Below are 18,502 nucleotides of genomic sequence, written 5' to 3' on the forward strand. Positions count from 1 at the left end.
CCGATAAGTTATCGCGGCCATGATCTATGACAGAGGATTTTCTCAACATGAAAATAATGTCAAACGTGAAAAATGTCGAATGATTGAAGGTGATAAAAAATATACATATGAATGAGTAACGTGTCCGGAGAGTTTCTTGTCTCTGGAAACTACGATGCTGGATGGGTGAAATTTATGAAAGTGCTGGTAATTCCGAATGTCCAAATTTGATATATCTATCCTCTAAGTATAAGAAAGGAAACAAAATATTACGGTTCCTAAGTTTCCTGGTTCTTTAAATACTACAACTGTTGTTGACCAGGATCCCATTACGTAATGGGCTCCTGGTCATGAGCTTGTATAGCGAACCATAGAATAAAGTGGAGTGGCACATTCAATCAGCAAATGTGCGTAAGCTGAGGGTAAGCACCAGAGCTAAGTTATTCAGGTTCAACCCACAAATGAATGCCGGGAAGCGTCAATATTCTACAAGTACCAGCAAAAATTAATCCAACCATGTCATGTCGAAACGCGCCAAACGAGGCCGATGTCTTTGTCTTAGCGTCAAGAGCATGCTGCCAGAGCAGCTTGACTCGTGATCAGTCATGGCAGTGTAAAGTTATCGAATAAAGTCAAAGAAGTCTTGCCACGCCCTTGGTGCGTAGTATCGAATATCTTGAATTGAACATCTAAGAAACGTTAGAAATCATTTTTCAATTAAAGTGGGAAAGCTTGTGATGGCAATATGTTTGTTATATTAGCATCTCTCTCATCAGGACACAAAAAGGTGGCAGGGCGTATCCTTACATGACAGACAACGGCACCAACCGTCCGGACTACCGAACTTAGAGCTAAACATATATCGACCTAATTACTATGACAAATTACCTGTCAAAATTACCATCAGGGTAACAATAATTTATCATCACGGAAGACCCTCACTCCAAAACACCTCAGCTGGAAAAAAATAAGGGAATTATAGTAACTGACGAGATTTAAAGCTACGGGAAGCTTGGTGGATCGCTAAATGCCCTCAATAGATTGAAAGAAGGCAGCTGTACAAACTTTAATTTCAAAGAAATCTAGCGCGTTTGTACATGATGGCCCCCATAATGATAGAGCTTCTAGAGAATCAAATTCGTGTTTAACTGACGAGGAGGTAAGTTTTCGATCAGCTCTTTCTCATCTTTTAATTTCGTGTTATTTTGGTTATACCCACATTAGATTTTCTCGATTTGTTTTCGTTTTTTCTATTAGTATTTATATAAAGAACCTGAGAGACAATTTTACAGGAGATGTTGCCGTTAAATTGTATTCCTATCCATCTGTTTCGTCTGATACGATTAAATTGCTTCAATTTTCATGATCACATTCGCAAAAAAATTGGTATCTCAAAGTATGTGAGGTGATATCTTGTCTCGATTAGTCCTAGTTTTGGGGAGTGTACTACGTTAGAAACAGAAAACCCAAACAAAAGAGGGTAAGATGTGCACATCGCAAGTCGATATCTCAAGTCAAGCTTTCTAAAAAGTTAAACCCAACTTTTCGTTGTTGAAAAGTACTTTGAAAGCTACGCATATTGGCAAGTATTACTTCATACTCTATTCTACTCTCGTCTAGTGACCATAGTCTATCGGAGCACAGCGCACTTCCCATTGCTTTTCCAGGCTAACCATTTGTTGAAAGGTGTGAATTTATACTGCACATCAAAATTTGTGGGAGTGGTGACATTTTGAAATGGCCCTTGTTGATTATTTCAAAAGCATTACAACTTCACGCCGAATTAAGTAAGGTATTCAGAAATGGGTTATACCGCTGGACGTTCGTTTCAGAGCTTATCGTTGATCCACCTAAAGTGAGTGGAATAAGTTCGGTCTCCTTCGTTTGGGAAAAGGAAAGATCTCTTAATTGTCTTATTTTAAACAATTGTGTCAAGTGCCGATTAGTGTTGTCGAGAAACATCTTAAAACTGAACAAAAACAAACACAAACACCAAACATAACAATAATTAATGCGCACCTTGAACTACTATCTCACCATTGCATTATGCATGTCTTCTATGGTATCTCGTGAGCACATGCTTCAGCTGATTAAGCACCAGGTTTATTTCCTACAGTTTCTAGGCGGGAATTGTTTTAGACAATAAAATGCGCGTAGACATCGAGATATTTTGAGTGTGTTGACTTGTATCCAGAAAATTGCAGGCAGATAACATGTAATCGACCTATTGATGCCTTGTGATCAGAATTAGGCTCAAAATAAATACCACAAGGTCTTGCGCTGGTACTGTAACGGATAAAAGTGTTTTAGTCTTTCTCCAGAAATGGTGTAAATGTGCGTGAAAACTTTTTTAAAATATGTTCAATTTTGTTGATAATTTCCAATACAAACAACAGGTATTTGGTACTCCATGGCTCGACTGGTCATAATTCCCGGGAATCAACAAACGAAACAACGATTTGTCAATGGCAGCACCTGATTGGTCCATTTTCAATGATGATCTCAACCCATAAATCAATCTTAGTTCATACTTTTATAACAAAGGTGGAAAAGAAATGGCGAATCCTTAGGCGGAATTTTCGCATGCGAAATCGAGATATGTTTTAGCCCTTTAGAATCGTGTTTTTTTCCCCGTCGCCAAAAGCTATTTTGGTTCTCTGGGTTTGAAATCCAAAAGCAGAATTTTACACAGGTTGGTGTCGTAAGATGACAATCGCTTGAACTCTTACGGGTAAGTGATTATTTCACTTCACTGACTCTTGGCTTCAAGGTGTTCCCGAAATCATGGCTGCTTATCCAAACGTCGTGATTTCCCATTGACATTGCTCAAAATGAAGAAGCTTAAGCTTGCTTCAAGAGCTGTTTTTCAACGTGAATTGCGAGGGACTAAATGATTTGTAATGTTTAAGCGAGACTTATCTTTGTCACCTGCACACGTGAAGGTTCCCCTTCAACCCCGTGTCAAATATTATTGCGCGCTTGGTCAAACCTTAGATTGCGTACCCAGTATATGTAGTGTGGTGCGTTTTACTTCATTTTAATGTTTGCGGCGATTTATTCGTAAGCATGTTTAGTGAAGATTTCAGTGAGGCCACTCCTACGGCAACAAAGTAAAAAAATACCTGACCGCCCTATTGAATTTCGTTCCAAGTTTGGATGATAACATATTTGTGGGATTTCGTAGTCGTCTTAGAAGTCAAACTTAACTGATATAAATGATGAAGGAATAGTTTAGAGGATTGGTCCTCTAACATTTTTAATGCTTTAACAATAATGAGGTTTCTAAAATGAGATGTTATTGTAAAGGAAATCAGTTCTGACTCTAGTTCTGCAACTCAGTTAGGGTATGACTTATTTAATATATTGGCTGAAAATTAGAAATATTTGATAGCAAGAACTCCTTCGGGAAGGGAGCGTTATATCAGTCTATCAAAGATGAAGTGGGTAATTTCGAGAGCCCTTCGGTTTCCGGCAAGTTAAATAAATATGATCTCAAGACTTTTTTTAAAATAAATTCTTAACTCTGTTTCAACAGGTTTGAGATGCTCGGAAACTCATTAGAAAAATTACAGATTATAGTGAAAAAGATGGTACAAAACTGTTAAAATCTTTTGTTCTATATTTGAAAGAAAGGCCATCTTTAGAGCAAATGATGAAAAAAAAAAAAAGAATTATTCTCAATGAGTGATTTGAAAGAAGTTTCCCAGTACGCCCGCTGAGGCAGTAAATAAATGAAAGAGGACGGATTACTTTACCGAAATTGTTGACAGGTTGCATTTAGATAAGTTGACCGAGGGCAGCATTGGACATTTACTTTTATATTAAATGTATGATGCTAGGATAGACGTCCAATAGAAAGCTCTGAATGGTAAGACACGCTAATTCAAGTTGTGTATTTATGACCATTTACGAACACTCTAGGTTTAAGATGTGAGAAAAAGTTTACAGCTGACATGACCCAGCTGTACGTCAGTTGTGAGATGTCTCTTGTAGTTTTTCTGTTTTCGTGTTCAGGTCCTTCATTACCTTATAACAGGTAATTGCATTACACACAAAATTCGTATGGTTAAATAATCTGTTTGTTGTCAAGTTCTGAAAGCGCCTATCTTGACTCGATGATTTTGCACCGGCTCACTGCGAGATCTGTGTGAGTGGAAGTCATTCATGCATACCTCTGCCACATTAAGCAACGTTTCGAAGCTGTAAAAATTCATAAATCGTGAGCAAGATTTTTATAAGCAATATAGCAGGTTTCAAGAGGAGAAATATGCCTTATAAACATTTCTAAGTCTTGTGTTTCCCTCTAATCTGTTCACCATCTCGAAACGTGATAAAACAAAGTTTTCAGCTTAGTCAATCATGTGCATCACTCAAATAATTCGATTCACCAAGCAGAAAAAAAGTAAAGGTCAGCTCCATGAAAAAACTACTCGCTTGGTCAAGTGTGCGGCGGTCGTCGTAAACCTGAATAAACCGTTACATTATGGCAACGTTGACAGAGCTGAATAACTTATACGCATGCGCTAGGTTTTGCCGCGGAAACACGGACTTTGAGTCGTTCGCATGGTTGATTTCCTATTCTGTTGCTTCGAGGCGTCGTCCTCCTTGTCGCTATTCTTTTACGGAACAACCTCCAAAAACTTGGTACACCCCCTAAAATTTTCAAAAATTAATTTTCTCCTTAAAACCTCTAGAAATAGGAAAATGCCTTCAACGAAAACAGAGTTCCTCGGTTTTAAAAGTCAGCCATTATTTTCCGTTAATTTCGCTAAATTTTTAAACTTGGGACACTTGAGCCCGCGTTGTTGACCGCATATCCTCTGATGTAGAATTTCCTTATTCAGCTCTGTCGGCAACGTTACGGTGGGGAGATTGATTTGAGTGGATTCATATTCTCTAACCCAGACAAGCTAAGCCTTGCTACCTTAAGACGACAGGAGTTTTTTTTTTGCTAAGGTTTTTATAGTTTAAAGTAAAGTCAGTTATCAAATGGAGATAAGATTAAGAGACTGGATCCTCCATATACCTTATCCAGATGGTAGTCAAGTTTCTTAAGACTCAAAGGATCTGATCTCGTGCGGATTATAAGTTCCATGGCGGAGAACGACGAAGTGACCTTGCGTAAGTCGATATCGTCATTTCAAGACCTTTGTAGGGTATTTTAGAACAGAAAGGATCCGAGATGGAATAACACCTGCTTGGAATAAGGCAGCCTAAATAGAGGACTCAGTCTTTCAGCCTTGGCCTTTCCCTCAAATTCTTGGTACTAAATGATTTGAACGCTTGCATACAACATACTTAGATTCTCTACAAAAGTTATGTTCGAAACTAGCAGGCACCTTTTTTATATAAAAGTCTTGGAATTTTTTTTTTTCAGTGGAATTCTTATGGCTTCTGTTTCATTGAAGCTGGTCCTTCTCTTGGTCTCAGTCTTCCTCCTGCTGAAACATTCCACTGCTCAAGGTAGGTAATTAAGGTAAAATGAAAGATCCCTTTCACTCTGGGTATTCTGGCAACCACTTGGGTATTTTGGTATTGTTTTCTTTACTTTCATAACTTTTCTAGACAAAGAGAGGACCCACCCCACCTCCGCCCTTGATCCATGCGATAGAAGTTAAAAATGTGGTCATAATTGTGCAAGTATGACGTTTCTCTATATTTAACCAATACAAACATCAGCTGTGCAATTAAAAAAACCGGATAACTTTCCAAGAGAACTAAGAAAGCTTCATACAGTCATCGTTTTAGAAGTTGTGAAATCCTTTCCATCCATTTATGACCAACCTCTATTAGTTCAATGAAACAAAATAAACGAGGAGAGAAACTGGCTAATTAGGTTATATCACATTTGTTTCTAAGCACCTGGTGCAATTCGAAGAAAACTACCAAGGATGATCGTTGGGTTTGAATGCTAACTACGTATCACTCAAAATCTTACAGAGTTTTATGAACATGTGGGAAATTTGGAGCAGTACAGTCCATTACTGGGGGAAAATATCTTTGATTATCCCATGCTAGAGGAATATGGGATCCCTACTGTAGAAGAATTCCCTTCTGACAATCTGGATGCTGACGATGATGGTGATGTTAAAGAAGACAACTACTCTCACGAAACACAAGGAGAGAAAGAAAGTGAAAAACATCAAGGTCAGAGAAGTCATCGTCTTATTTGAGTCAGTAAAAAAAGATAGTCTAAGGTTTTAGTACGGAGGAGAATTCCTGACTTAAAGACGAATTACGCTCGTTTTTCTAAGTCAGTGTAAGTTCTTCAAGATGGCTTTGGAGAGGGAGTTCCTGATTCTTCGAACGAAAAAGTTTCCTGTCGTAATTATTTGTAAGGATGTTAAGGCATCCTTCTCAAAACCTCAGTACCTAGGATTGTTAAGTATTCAAAGCTGGTGTTCTGGTTATATTATTCAAGAATAAGGATAGTTTTTTCCAATTTGAAAAGATAAATTGAAATTTTTATGGCAACATACTTCAGATTTACTGCTCTCACTTTTTCTTGTCTCATTTTACTTATGGCTGTTTTCCCTGTCTATTAATATTTCATGACTAATCTAGAATTATCTTTCTCTGACGGGCTTAAATTCTCCTGCTGTAATAATTATTTAACATTAATTGCTATAACCTATTTTCCCCCTTCTGACTTACTCTCTTCTCATTGTTAACGTTTATTTTTACTGATAAAGTTAATTAATATTTTTATGATTGTAACTTTGTACTTGCGTTTGTGTACTTGCAAAGTAGCAGACGTAATTCAGCCTGATGAAGGAGCAGTTTATGGCTATTCTTACTGACAGACTTCAACTTCACGCCGGTTGAAAATGCCAAATTAGTCACTTAACGTACCTCTTGCTCATTGTCTCTCTTACAGACAACGAGCATGCGCCGAAAAAAGTCCCTAGTGTTTACTCCAAAGCCGACGCACGCGAAAAGCGGCAGCTCCCTCTTCAAGGTATCATCTAGATATTATTTTTAATAAAGAATTCCATTCAAAAGTTTTTTAACATCAACGCGTTTATTAATGATATGTTACTGACGCAAAACACCTACTATCGAAATATCCCTAGATGATCCCGTGGTAGTTGCTCGAGAAAAGTTACAGCGAGCTATAAAAGCAGCTAAAGCACTTAGCAACATGGAAAACGAGCTTGGATTAAGTCCTATAACGATCGAAGATAAAACCAAGAATTTAGAGAATCAACTCAAGGATGAAGAGAAAAGCTTCAAGAAACTCGCCGATCAGACTGAGGACAAACAAAGGAAGCAAAAATTCGTGAAGCTCGAAAAAGTCGCCGACGAAGACGTTAATCAGGCAGAAAGTATTTTGAAATTGATAGTTAAGTTAGAAGCAGCAAAGTACTTGGCGAAAGAAAGAGCCCACGAAGATCTCGTCAGAGCTCAAAAAGACAAAATTGCGTCTACCCCCCAAATGTATCTTGGACCACCGCTTTCGTACCCACCAGAAGCTGCTGGTTATTTTGGAGGAGTTACACAGCCAGCTTATCAAACTGTTATGCCGTCATATACTGCCAGTTATCAACCACAGACGTTTCAAGCAGTAGCTCCTCCAAGTATGGCTCCGGCTACAACAAGCGAGCTATTGCCTCCTAGTTTACCTGCTCCTAGTAATGTGGCGCCTTTGTCTACGCCTCACTATCAAGATAACACGGAATTACAACGAATAAACTCAAGTAAGCAGTTAATGGAGGACTTTTTCTTTTAAAGGCGGATGTTTTATCGAAGGGAGTTAGATCAGATTGCCACACTAAAAAGTGAAAATAAATTAATTGACTTCTTTTAGCCTGCACACGATCATCCTCGTTAAAGCTATGGCACGCGTTTAAAATCGTGCTTTTGCCCAAGGTCAAACAGGGTTTGGTTCATATCCTAAGGATGTAGCATTAGACGTGTCTAAATTTTCTTATGAAAGAATAATTTCGTGTGACGGATATTCCTTTCTTTTTTACAGTCAAAGAGACAAGTGTATCAGCATTCTCACCCCAAAGTAATAACCAACTTAGCGGACAATCGGTGCAGCCAAAGGGTGGTCAGGTAGTGAGCTTCTCGACCGACGCAAGTGACACTAAAATCAACCCAGCAGATATTGATTTCAGTGACATGGAAAGCCCATCATCGATGAAGAAGCCTGAAACACAGACGAGTGGAAGTTCTCCCAAGACACCATCTAGCGGTCATGGTAATGATGTGATAGAACCGCAGAAAGATGTTTCAGCGCCTAAGCCCCCGCCCAGGCAACAGCCTGCCAAACTGGTTGCATCTCATCAGCCAGTTGCACCACCTCAACCACCCAAGCCAACTCAACTAGCCATTGCAGCCGTTCAAGCCGTTCCAGCACAACCTGTTAAGCCTTTCCTACCAGCTGCACCTGCCCAGCCCATCACAATGCCATTTCAGACAATGGAAACAGGTATTGGACAACAAAACGGTTTCTTGACACAGTCAGCACCTCTGACAGTGTCCTACAGCCCTAATGCCCTATCTCCAAAATTAGCTTCAATGTCAAGATACTTTAATTCCCCGTCCAGTGTTCCCAGCTCGTTTGCAACGCAGCCATATCATCAGCCACTTCCAAGCGTTCAAGCGCCACAACAAAATTTTGTTCCGCACGCCCAGCCGAAGAAACCACAACCTAAGGCTCCTGAACCTGTGAAGCCGGAAGTAACACCAAATACTGCTTTCAATGTAAGTCAAGTATGTGTCATTGTCTACGTTAAAGGTCAAGATGGTAGTGTTTGGTAAACTTGTCAGCACTTTTAAAAAGGCTTCGAGGTATATAAAAACTGAAAAAAACCAACTGATATGCAGCCATCTTGACAGAATAGGGATGGCTAATAAAGGATGTATTGTTTGACCCAAACAATTACACCAAAGTAAGTTCACAAAACTTTTAGTGGTTTTCCTTTGCTGAGGACACATGTTCTAAGATTCATTGGCGGTAAACTGTTGTCTAACTTTTTCATAGGAAAAGCTTTTTAGTGGTTACAAAGATTGTAAAGTGGCTATAGGCAATTAGCTACGTAGCCACAACTAGCCTGCTAAACTAGTAGGGTACACATCTACCTTAAAGAGAAAAACTTCAAATTTTTCCTCGCATCAAAGCCAAAAAGGTGAAAACATTTTAAATGTTTAATTTAACCTCAACAGGACCAACCTCAGGTCATGACACCACCAAGTCCAGTAAGTTTTCAACCAGCGGCTCATTCAACGGCTCATTCCGGCGAGCAGGTACTCTCGGAGGCTAATCCCTCCGGTTCGCTTTATTCTTGGAGCACCCAACCTCTCCTGTCCAGTAACCCGCAATACTCTTGGAATTCCCCGATGTATTATCCTCCAGCTTCACCTTATCAAGCTCCAGGTAAATACCATTTATTTCTATTGCCTTTATCCACTTATAAGTCAACGTTAAGATGTCGAGCTTACTAATACGTTTCTATACTGTGATTATCAGAGCAAAATTTGACTTTAGAAATTCTCTGAATCCCCTAACTTAAAGCTATCTTACAGGCTACAAGCCCAATGAGAAAGGCTACGAAAATCACCAACTGTTAACAGTAAATGACAAGTCTCCTTTTTGACATTCGCAAAAATTATGTCGCCTACTTTATACCTTTCTCATCGAATATTGATTTCGAAAGAGAAAGATGAAACATTTTTTAGTGAGGCAAAACATCTTTCCCTTCTTTGAGGGCCTAGCACACGAGATATGAAAACTGTCCAGCATATTTGTTGAGGTATGGTGGGTTTCAACTCTCTACATAGCACCTATAAAAATGTTAACTAAATAGGTAATTTTTTATTTTTAGTCAATCCTTTGATCGCAGAAGCTTACAGAAAGCTTCATGACACTGAAAGAGCCAGTCTAGCTATGTCCAAGATTGAGGAGGCAATAGGGCTGTCACCAAGTTCCGTGCGGCACATCGTCGATGACATTGAAACACAGGCTAAAATGGAGACTACACAATACGAAGACGACATGAAGAACGAGAAAGCTGAGATTACACAGGAGAAACAACTGCTTCAAAAGGATAAAACGACAGATGGTGCTCAAGTGAAGAAGAAAATCCAAGATGATGAAGAGAAGATTCGAGAGGACATCAGAAAAGAAAACATTGCAAAACTTGAAGTGGATAAAATAAAGAAAATGGAGAAAATTTTGACCATCATCGAGGCTGCAAAGTATTCTGCCATGCAGCGTGCCAAGAAACGTATTAACAATCTCAAAACGGATGACGGACTCAGTGATGGGGAAGACATCAGAAAGCGTGACCTACAAGATCTTGAAAATGACATCAAGCGACGAAGGAGGAATGAGATAAATATTTGGCTCAAAGGTTCAAGAAATCGAATCGACACGAGTCATTTCCTGAGAAATCGAATTAGTGGCTTAAAGACAAATCGGGAAGAGAGGTCCCGGTGGAGTTCAGACGATAACAAAGATCATCATCTTTCTAAAATTTCGGAAAAAGACAAGCTAACAAAGGAAGGCTCAACGGAAGGTAGGTTGCAGAAGCTAAAGTTTTTCAATACGCTGTCATCAAACAAGAAACTAGATGCCGGACAACAGTTCACCGTGGGAAAAAGGACTGATGTGCCCGTGCAACCAGAGAATTCACCTAACGCATTTGTTATGGCCAAAATGCTGAACAAGATGGACAAATTATTTACTATTCAGCGAGAAATTTTGAAGTATCTCAAAGCAGAGCATACTATAAACACATTGAGAAAGAAGCCACACGCGAAAAGATGGAGGCGAAGTTTATACAAGTCAAAGAACCATAAGAAGACTCCAAAAGACGCAAATAAAAAGAGAAGTGTGAATAAAGAAAAAGATTCATAACGAAATAGCATGTATTCTTTGCTGATTCGGAAGTAACCGCTCAGCAACCTTTGCTTGGCTACTAATCAGCGATTAAGCAGTACTGTCCCAAATAGTACCTGTTTCCATGGAAACATCAGTGACACCTTTAAAAATATATGTGTTGGTTTTGTTAGTCACGTATAATAGTAACATTTACAGAGACTTGACAAAGGTTAACATAGGTACTTTTTAGGGACAAACCACTTAAACATACTTTGTAAGAATAATAGTCTGCTCGGTCTTTTCGTGTCTACATAAATGCAGAAATGAAGGAGAAGAAAGTTTAGGTTTTAAAATGTTATCAGTAGGGCTGATAGTTAATTGCGGTACATTTTTTTCTTGCGTGGTCAGTTTGGAATTTCACTAACAGATTCTGTGAGAACTGTAAATATCTTCTTTTATTTCTTGCGTTTTTCCTCCCAGAGTTAAAAGCCAGATGTCATAACTTTGGGAATCATTAACTTCTCAATAGTGTGGTTCTAAAAAATTAAGGCTACATACATTCAGACGTTTTGATTGCTACATAAACTGATAACAAGGTGGTCAAGATTTAAAAACCTAGAATTAAAAAGGGCTGTGTGAATACAAGGAAAATTGGGGAAATTTAGGTATTAAAAATGTAAATAAGGATTATTTTGATACGTACATTTAATAAATATATTATGTACCAACCATTGCGTTTCGGTATGTCTCGAGTTAGGACGAGTTTGAATTTGAAGTTGCACTCAGAGGTTTTCAACAGATACAGTATCAAGAACAGAAGCAAATCCTTCCTTAAACTAGGCTTGATTTCTGCCGCTTTCTCGGGTCTGGTCTTTCTCGTTCCTCCCCGAGAAGTCTCTTCGGTGAGGAGCGCGGGCTCCGGCTAGTAATCGAGCCTATCCTTAAATGCTCACCACTTTTATAGGGAGCACAAACATTCTTACACGTGTTTGCTTGTTTGAATCCATAATCGGAGTAATAACCTACTCAATATAATCTATCGATCCCTGGCTGCAAAGATAACTAAAGTTAAGCCATGAAAACAATTCAATAACACTTTTCATTTGTTTCTGTCAACCACGACTCGCGTAAGCTGTTCAGAACATTACGAACAACTTCCTGGCGAAAATGATTCAAATATGTTCTCATTATATCCTTGTTACAGTAGAGCTTATTGCACTTTTAACACATGAAGTGTTTTTCAGAAACCATTGAACTTTTTTTTTCTAGACTCAGCATCTTTGTTTCTTATACCTGTTAAACAGTTTCTCAGTACGGTATGTTAACAAATTTAGACATTCTCGTGCTTGTCTTTTGCTACTAGACACTCCAAAGCTATCAGCGGAGTCTTGAAATGACGTAATCTTTCTGCCTCTTTAAAATAAAGGCTCTACCCTGTCCTGGCAGTCTGTTTATAAGGAGCTCGATATGTCATTGTATCCTTAGCGGTCCTTTCCACTCCTGCGTTCAAACGCCACCACTAGATCTTTAGAAACGGTAACACTAAACAACGTTCAAGGATCAGTTCTGGAACGCAAGACATAGTGGACCTGACCATCAAAGTACATGCAGTTCGTCTCTTGCGTTCAGACGTTAGGAACTCCGTCAGCCATAATTAAAGGAAATCAGCTTCAAAATTTGAACCCCATCGTATCGACACGCCCAATCAGGCGTATGACAACTTATGAATGTGTTACCCGTCAATTTCCACCATAAACAGGTTTTTCATTCTAAGAGCCATACGGTTTGACTTCAGTCCTTAAAAAAGAAAATAACTGTTTCCTTTGACATATTTACCTAAGGTACCATCCTGCATGTATATTCCTAGTGCGAAGAACCAGAAACAAAATATTTTTCTCTTTAGTAAGACATGAAGAATGCTTTGGGCTGTTCCTCTCCGAAAAGAGGTACCAGCAAATCAATTACGAATCTTTAAGAGGTCTGACTCGATGTTTGGTCACTTACAGGGAAACAAATTTGAGCAAAAAAAAGCTTCTTTGAGACATGTTTATGTGGTTATGTCTCATTCTGGATTATAATCTGTGAGAGACAACTTTAGTAAGTCGTTGCAACTGTGGAGTTGTTGACTTGTTTTAAGGTCAGTAACACTAATATCAGAAACATGGCCCACGATGTGTGGTTGGTAACAGGAGTTATTGTGGCTTTTATCTTCCTGTGTGTTTTATCAGGTTGGTAAACGTTTTGATTTTTCAGTTTTTATTGAGACATCGTGGCATTTAAAACTGCCACCAGAAATGTTTACAACCATATCGTATTGGAATTTTTGCAGGAGAAAAGGTTGAGGCAGCTTCTCTAAAGCTATGCTTATACCACTCCCATGTTAGGAGATCCCAGGAGGATCGAATCCAGGGGAAAAATATCTTTGTACGAATTTAACAAGGCACTTCATACGGCGTGCTTTCGTTGTCTGAAAAACCATTTTAGATACACGGAAAGTAAATGTAGCATTACAAATGATTTCAGGTGGCAGATACCTCGAGCGGTAACGACAATTGGACAATGATCACCTTTGGCATAAGGCCACTTTATGTGTCTCAGTAGTTTGACTCGATTTCTTGTCCCGCAAGTTTGGTAGATTAACAGGCTCAGTACGACTTCATATGGATATAACAAAATTGAAGTACTGATGTTCGTTACGGCTGTTACACACGAGTTCATTACTGTGATGTGAAAGATACAGCCAAGCGCTTGATTGATATCTCTTGACATAAATTGAAATGCTGTGCACTCAGCTTAACAGAGAGAATCGGCTATTTTAAGATAATTGCTTTTACGAGAATGAATTGTGCTAATTGATAGTATAGCTATGCTATTTACTTCGTTCTGCTTACCATTTATCCCGAAATTTTACTGAAATCTTACCGATTTACTCATTCAGGCGTGGGAACATTTCCTCTCAAGAATAATCTTTACGACTTTCGGCCTAAAGTAAAGCATGAATCGAACTTAACACGCGAGGAATCAAAGGCGGTCCTTACGTATAGGCAATTACAGAACAAGTGGTTGACTGGTGCCCATGTAACACTTCAGACTGAGATAGGCAATAAGGGAAGAACTGGGAAGACAAGAATGATTAGATCCCGTATGCAGATACTGGATAAGTATTATGTCAATCCTGATAAAATGAAGAGAATAGTTACCAAAGAAAGCTCCTCAGGGGACGTCAATGAACAGTCAGCTTTATTATTAGAAGACCCAGACCTAACTACACATAGAAATAAGTTTGAAGATAGTGACCTCAGAACGTTGCTGATTAACGCAAAAGTATACGACGCAAATTCGGTCGAGGGCTCTGCGATTGTGAACATTGCGTCACTCCTCGAGAAGTCAGGAGAATCTCAGGCTGTAAAGAAGAACAATATTGGTAGAATACCTGCACATGCAGCCTCTCGATATCATGCCCTTAGGCAAGAAAGCAACGTAAACCCAAGCTGGATGTCCATGACACCTTCTCGCTTTAGATATTTGAACTCACTTATTAAACCACAATTAGGAGGAATATCTGATGATTTGAATGATTTAGAGGCTCTACGTAATCATGCCAAGGATGTTGAAGTGAGAGCGTTGAGTAATGGTTTGAAATCTTCCAAACGAAAGCTTGACGGTCAATTATGGGACGAAAGGTCTACAACAGCACAAAACGCTATAAAACGTGCAAAGAATACTATGAAAGAACAAAATGATGGGGGTACATCCAGTACAGAAATGGAGACTGCTGCAAGATATCGCCCTGGTGACCTGTTTTTATTAGGGAATCCGGATGATAAAAGCTATTTTCAAAGTGCGTTTATGGAAAATCCTACAGCGATCCATCTTATAACAGCTGGTTCAGCACAAGATGAATATTTCCACAGCAATGGTTCGATTGTACGACTGACGACTCCCCGGAAAACGAATGGAGCAACCGTGCCTTTAAGAGAAGAGGAGATGCTTGGAAAGTTTGAAGGAGAGAGTGAGACAACTGAGTCTGCATTGTTTCCCTCAGGAGATGATTCTAATTCAGGCGAGAACAATAATGATCCAAATGTGAAGGTAAATACAGCTTTGGCACTCGCCACCCAAACTGACCAGAGAATAAAGAACATGACGTCTCATGTCGTACCCCAACCTCATGGAGAAAAACTTATGTCTCACATTGAAGGTGAAAGCGATGACATGCATAATGGAACCAAAACAGATCGCTACGACATTTCCGTAATTGGAAATGGGAGCATAGAAGACAAAAAAGTGAATCCTTCGCACCATTTCGCACCCACAAAGAAGAGGGACTTTCCAAAACCAACCACTTTGATCAGCTTTAGAAGGACAACTACTCCACTTCCAAAATTCGGTCTGGCTCATGACAGGCCTCATGGCAGCGGAGGAGAGTCAACAGGCAGTGGTGATTATTATGTGTCAGCAAATGAACACCATCAGAAACAAACTTATCCACACAGGGTAACCAAAGTTTCCCTATCGAGAAAGACAAAGAAACAAACAGGTAATTTCTTCAAGCTAATATACATGCAGGGAAGGTTTAAATGCATATGTAAACATCTATTTTTCAAATTATCATTTCATTCAGAACTTGATCAGCCACTTAGCATGCTTTTCTTTGTTCAGGCATTTTTGGAGCTGAAGACGAGGCAACAATAACAAAATGCGAAAAAATGGGGAAAACAGGTAACTTAATATCAAATTCGCTTTAATTTGGTCTCTTTTGTGTAAACAAACGTGTTTCTTTTGAGAGCAAATGCATGACAGCACCAGAAACATTCGAGGACAACTCCGCAGCGAAATATAAATTTCGTTGCACTTGAATTTTTCCATAATGAAATCAGCTACAGAAGAGGAAGTAAAGAAATCTGCAATCATACATGCATAAATTGTACTTAAAAGATTTGTCTCCTTTTTCTGACGCTCAACATTCTTATTTACAATTCCAATGCTCGTATCGATCATAAAATGTATCAACATTACTCAGTGTCTCGACCAAACGGGTAGATATTGCCTCGCGGGGTAGCGGAGGGGATATCATTGAGCATTTAGGAACTTGCTCTGCACTTAGTATTTATTAAGCGCTGTTTATTCCTTTTGATTATAAAATTTGGAATTAAGTGAGGACACTTTTCCATTTTTTTTACACAGATTACAGAAAGAAGTGTCCTCATGGATGGCTTGCATTCGACGAATTCTGCTATTTGTTTGCATCACAATCAAATGGAAGATGGGAAGAGTTCCCGCAAAAGTGCAATAAAGAAAATGGTCTTCTTGCGATGCCGAAAACAGACAAAGAAGTACAATATTTACAAAATAAAATATCTTCGTTGAAACATCGCACGAAAATTTTCTATATTGGACTGCGAAAGAAGGGAGGAATCTGGACATGGGTTGACGATGTACCCTACACACGTGACGTTGAAGTGAAAGATGAGCTGGAGAACAAAAATTGCGCAGTTTTATCTGAAGGTTCTATTAACATGGTTTCGTGCAGGGAGCCGAAGACTGGATTCATCTGCGAAATAAGGACAGGTAATAATGTGGGGTTTTTTTTCTTTGTCCTTCTGTGACAACAATAATTCTAATAGATCAACTATGGATCAAGTGTAAAAGTAATTGGCGAATTGGTCACATTCACTACTCTGAGATTCTTGGTGAATCCTTCTTATACCATTCCAGTTCAGATTAGCCGTTTGTGTTATTTAGGTTTTGCTTTTCCAATCAAAAACTGTTTTTCCAGTGTATCGGTTAGGCCTCGGAATTTACTGCGTAATGACCAGTACTAATTCAGGTTGCGCATTGCATAATGATATCAGAAATAGGCAACTTTTCAGGGGGGGAGAGAAGGGAGGGTGGGGAAAATGGAGACTATTCCAGTAGATTTTACTCAAGTAAACATTTGTTATGTTCATTGCAGGAGTACTAGTATTGCCTATTCTGGCGTTTGGCGACAGTCTCACAAACGGTTTCCATGCTGATGATTTAAGTCACACGCCATACGGCAACACTCTGGAGTTTCTGCTGAACAAAGACCAACACAGATGTTATACCGTGACTACAGTAGCTAAAGACGGTACTGAAGCAGCTGAAATGTCTAAACGGCTTCAAGATCACCTAAAAAGCGGTATAGAATTATTCAAAAATTGTCATCATTGTGTTCACACTCACTTTATCAACAGTCGTAATACTACGCAAAATATATACCACTTAAAACTACTTGGCCGTTTCATTAGGTTAATGTAAATAATGTTTTGATTTTCATTGATAGTTTTGTAATCGCCTGATCAAGATATTTTAGATCGTTACAGTGAGAGTGAAATGGTACGCCATAAATTTTGGTAACTTCCATTAACTTTAATCACATCATGGTCAAAGTGATAAAATGCCTTTTTTCTTCGTGGAAGAAACTGACACTGAGATGAATGTTTCACCTTTGGAAACTGCAACACTAGAAAAGGCATTTTTTACCTCATATTACGAACATTCTCTGTTCTAACCCCACCTCATCATTTTATAATGCAGCCTTAGAGGTGGTTCTTGATTAGCTACCTTTCGCTTAACCTTGCTTGTATCAAAAACAAAAAAAGTATATATTCTAATCCAAGGATTTTCAACCTTTGTCTCTTACAGCTAAATCCAAATATTCCTGGATCATAATACTAGCCGGCACAAATGACATCGCTCACAACAGTCACAATCGGAACAGAAGGGCCTGGGACAAAGCGGCGGAACACATCATTAACCTTCACATTACATCTCATCGCTATGGCGCGAAAAGTGTGGCGGTGACAATACCTGAGATGGACTGCGAGGAATCCAAGAGACCGCCTTGTCTGCACACGCATCTGGAAAGGAAATACATCAATGAAAAATTAAGATATTATGCAAGATCCAACGAATTTACCATCCTCTGTGACCTGGCAGAGAAATTTCCACGATACTCGTTAAGTAGCGAGGAACGAAAACAAATGTGGGAGGTGGGATTGCACATGAAGTCTGCAGGGTATGAACGCATGGCGGAGATCATTTATAAAGACCTGTTAGCTCATGTTTGATATTAGCATAGAGTCACCTTGTAGCTTGTCGTTGAAAAGAAAGCTAAAAGGCTAAGGGTTCTGTTTTAAGATTTCCCGAAAAAACCTGTTTTGTTTTTACACCGACATTCTTTAACACATAGCCATTATTAAGTAGTGACATGTACAACGATGCTTGCAATTTTTGCGTATAAAGTCAATTCAGAGAGCGCTACTGGTTCTCGTGTGCAGGGAGTATCCAGTGAGGCTTTGGATTATCGTGAAAGTCACTAAATAACGCATAGGTATCTCTGGTGATAATTTCACATTCTGAATGTAATACTCTTAATACAGCAAGGTTTAGACCGAAATAAAAAAGGAACTGAGACGATAAGTACATCGTTCTAAAAGAGACCCGCAATTGTGTCCAATTATCAAAACGGTTTGTTTTAAACGCGCAAAGGCATTTATAAGTTAGCCATGTTCAATCATTATAATCGAATGTACTAACTCTATGAAAAATTCAGTTTTCAATTAAAGCTTTGACTTTTGATGACCTTTTTAATATTTTTTGGGTACCATAACAACTGAGTTGAACCCACACCCCAGGTGCTTCCATTGACCGCCGAACAATTCAAACCAA

At 39.0% G+C, this 18,502-nt stretch overlaps 2 protein-coding genes across 4 annotated transcripts; both read left to right on the plus strand.

Moving 5' to 3' along the window:
* Nucleotides 1–2,515: 2,515 nt before the first annotated feature.
* LOC111322780 (uncharacterized) lies at nucleotides 2,516–11,536 on the plus strand. Of its 3 annotated transcripts, none has more exons than XM_022925946.2 (8): nucleotides 2,516–2,710; nucleotides 5,357–5,442; nucleotides 5,920–6,126; nucleotides 6,857–6,937; nucleotides 7,053–7,676; nucleotides 7,955–8,688; nucleotides 9,151–9,361; nucleotides 9,810–11,536. In XM_022925946.2, the coding sequence occupies exons 2-8, from the start codon at nucleotides 5,367–5,369 to the stop codon at nucleotides 10,841–10,843; spliced, it is 2,967 nt and encodes a 988-aa protein (XP_022781681.2). In that variant the 5' UTR covers nucleotides 2,516–2,710; nucleotides 5,357–5,366; the 3' UTR covers nucleotides 10,844–11,536. The 3 variants fall into 3 exon arrangements, with proteins under 3 accessions (XP_022781681.2, XP_022781682.2, XP_088591651.1); XM_088735525.1 differs by lacking the exon at nucleotides 2,516–2,710 and adding an exon at nucleotides 5,082–5,100; XM_022925947.2 differs by lacking the exon at nucleotides 6,857–6,937.
* A 1,038-nt stretch (nucleotides 11,537–12,574) lies between these two features.
* Nucleotides 12,575–18,412, plus strand: LOC111322858 (uncharacterized). Its single transcript, XM_022926065.2, has 6 exons — nucleotides 12,575–13,035; nucleotides 13,746–15,347; nucleotides 15,470–15,529; nucleotides 15,995–16,378; nucleotides 16,764–16,970; nucleotides 17,477–18,412. Exons 1-6 carry the CDS (start codon nucleotides 12,969–12,971, stop codon nucleotides 17,899–17,901), a joined length of 2,745 nt encoding a protein of 914 aa, XP_022781800.2. The 5' UTR covers nucleotides 12,575–12,968; the 3' UTR covers nucleotides 17,902–18,412.
* Nucleotides 18,413–18,502: the final 90 nt, after the last annotated feature.

The sequence above is a fragment of the Stylophora pistillata genome, chromosome 10, assembly GCF_964205215.1.
Source record: "Stylophora pistillata chromosome 10, jaStyPist1.2, whole genome shotgun sequence".
Classification (NCBI taxonomy): domain Eukaryota; kingdom Metazoa; phylum Cnidaria; class Anthozoa; order Scleractinia; family Pocilloporidae; genus Stylophora; species Stylophora pistillata.

Bases quoted from the DNA above. Each gene is read 5' to 3' on its own strand.
- LOC111322780 (XM_022925946.2), top strand. From the start codon at position 5,367: ATGGCTTCTGTTTCATTGAAGCTGGTCCTTCTCTTGGTCTCAGTCTTC. The intron at 8,689-9,150 runs GTAAGTCAAGTA...TAACCTCAACAG, and splicing joins CACCAAATACTGCTTTCAAT to GACCAACCTCAGGTCATGAC. The intron at 9,362-9,809 runs GTAAATACCATT...TTTTATTTTTAG, and splicing joins TTCACCTTATCAAGCTCCAG to TCAATCCTTTGATCGCAGAA.
- LOC111322858 (XM_022926065.2), top strand. From the start codon at position 12,969: ATGGCCCACGATGTGTGGTTGGTAACAGGAGTTATTGTGGCTTTTATC. The intron at 15,348-15,469 runs GTAATTTCTTCA...TTCTTTGTTCAG, and splicing joins AAAGACAAAGAAACAAACAG to GCATTTTTGGAGCTGAAGAC. The intron at 16,379-16,763 runs GTAATAATGTGG...TGTTCATTGCAG, and splicing joins CATCTGCGAAATAAGGACAG to GAGTACTAGTATTGCCTATT.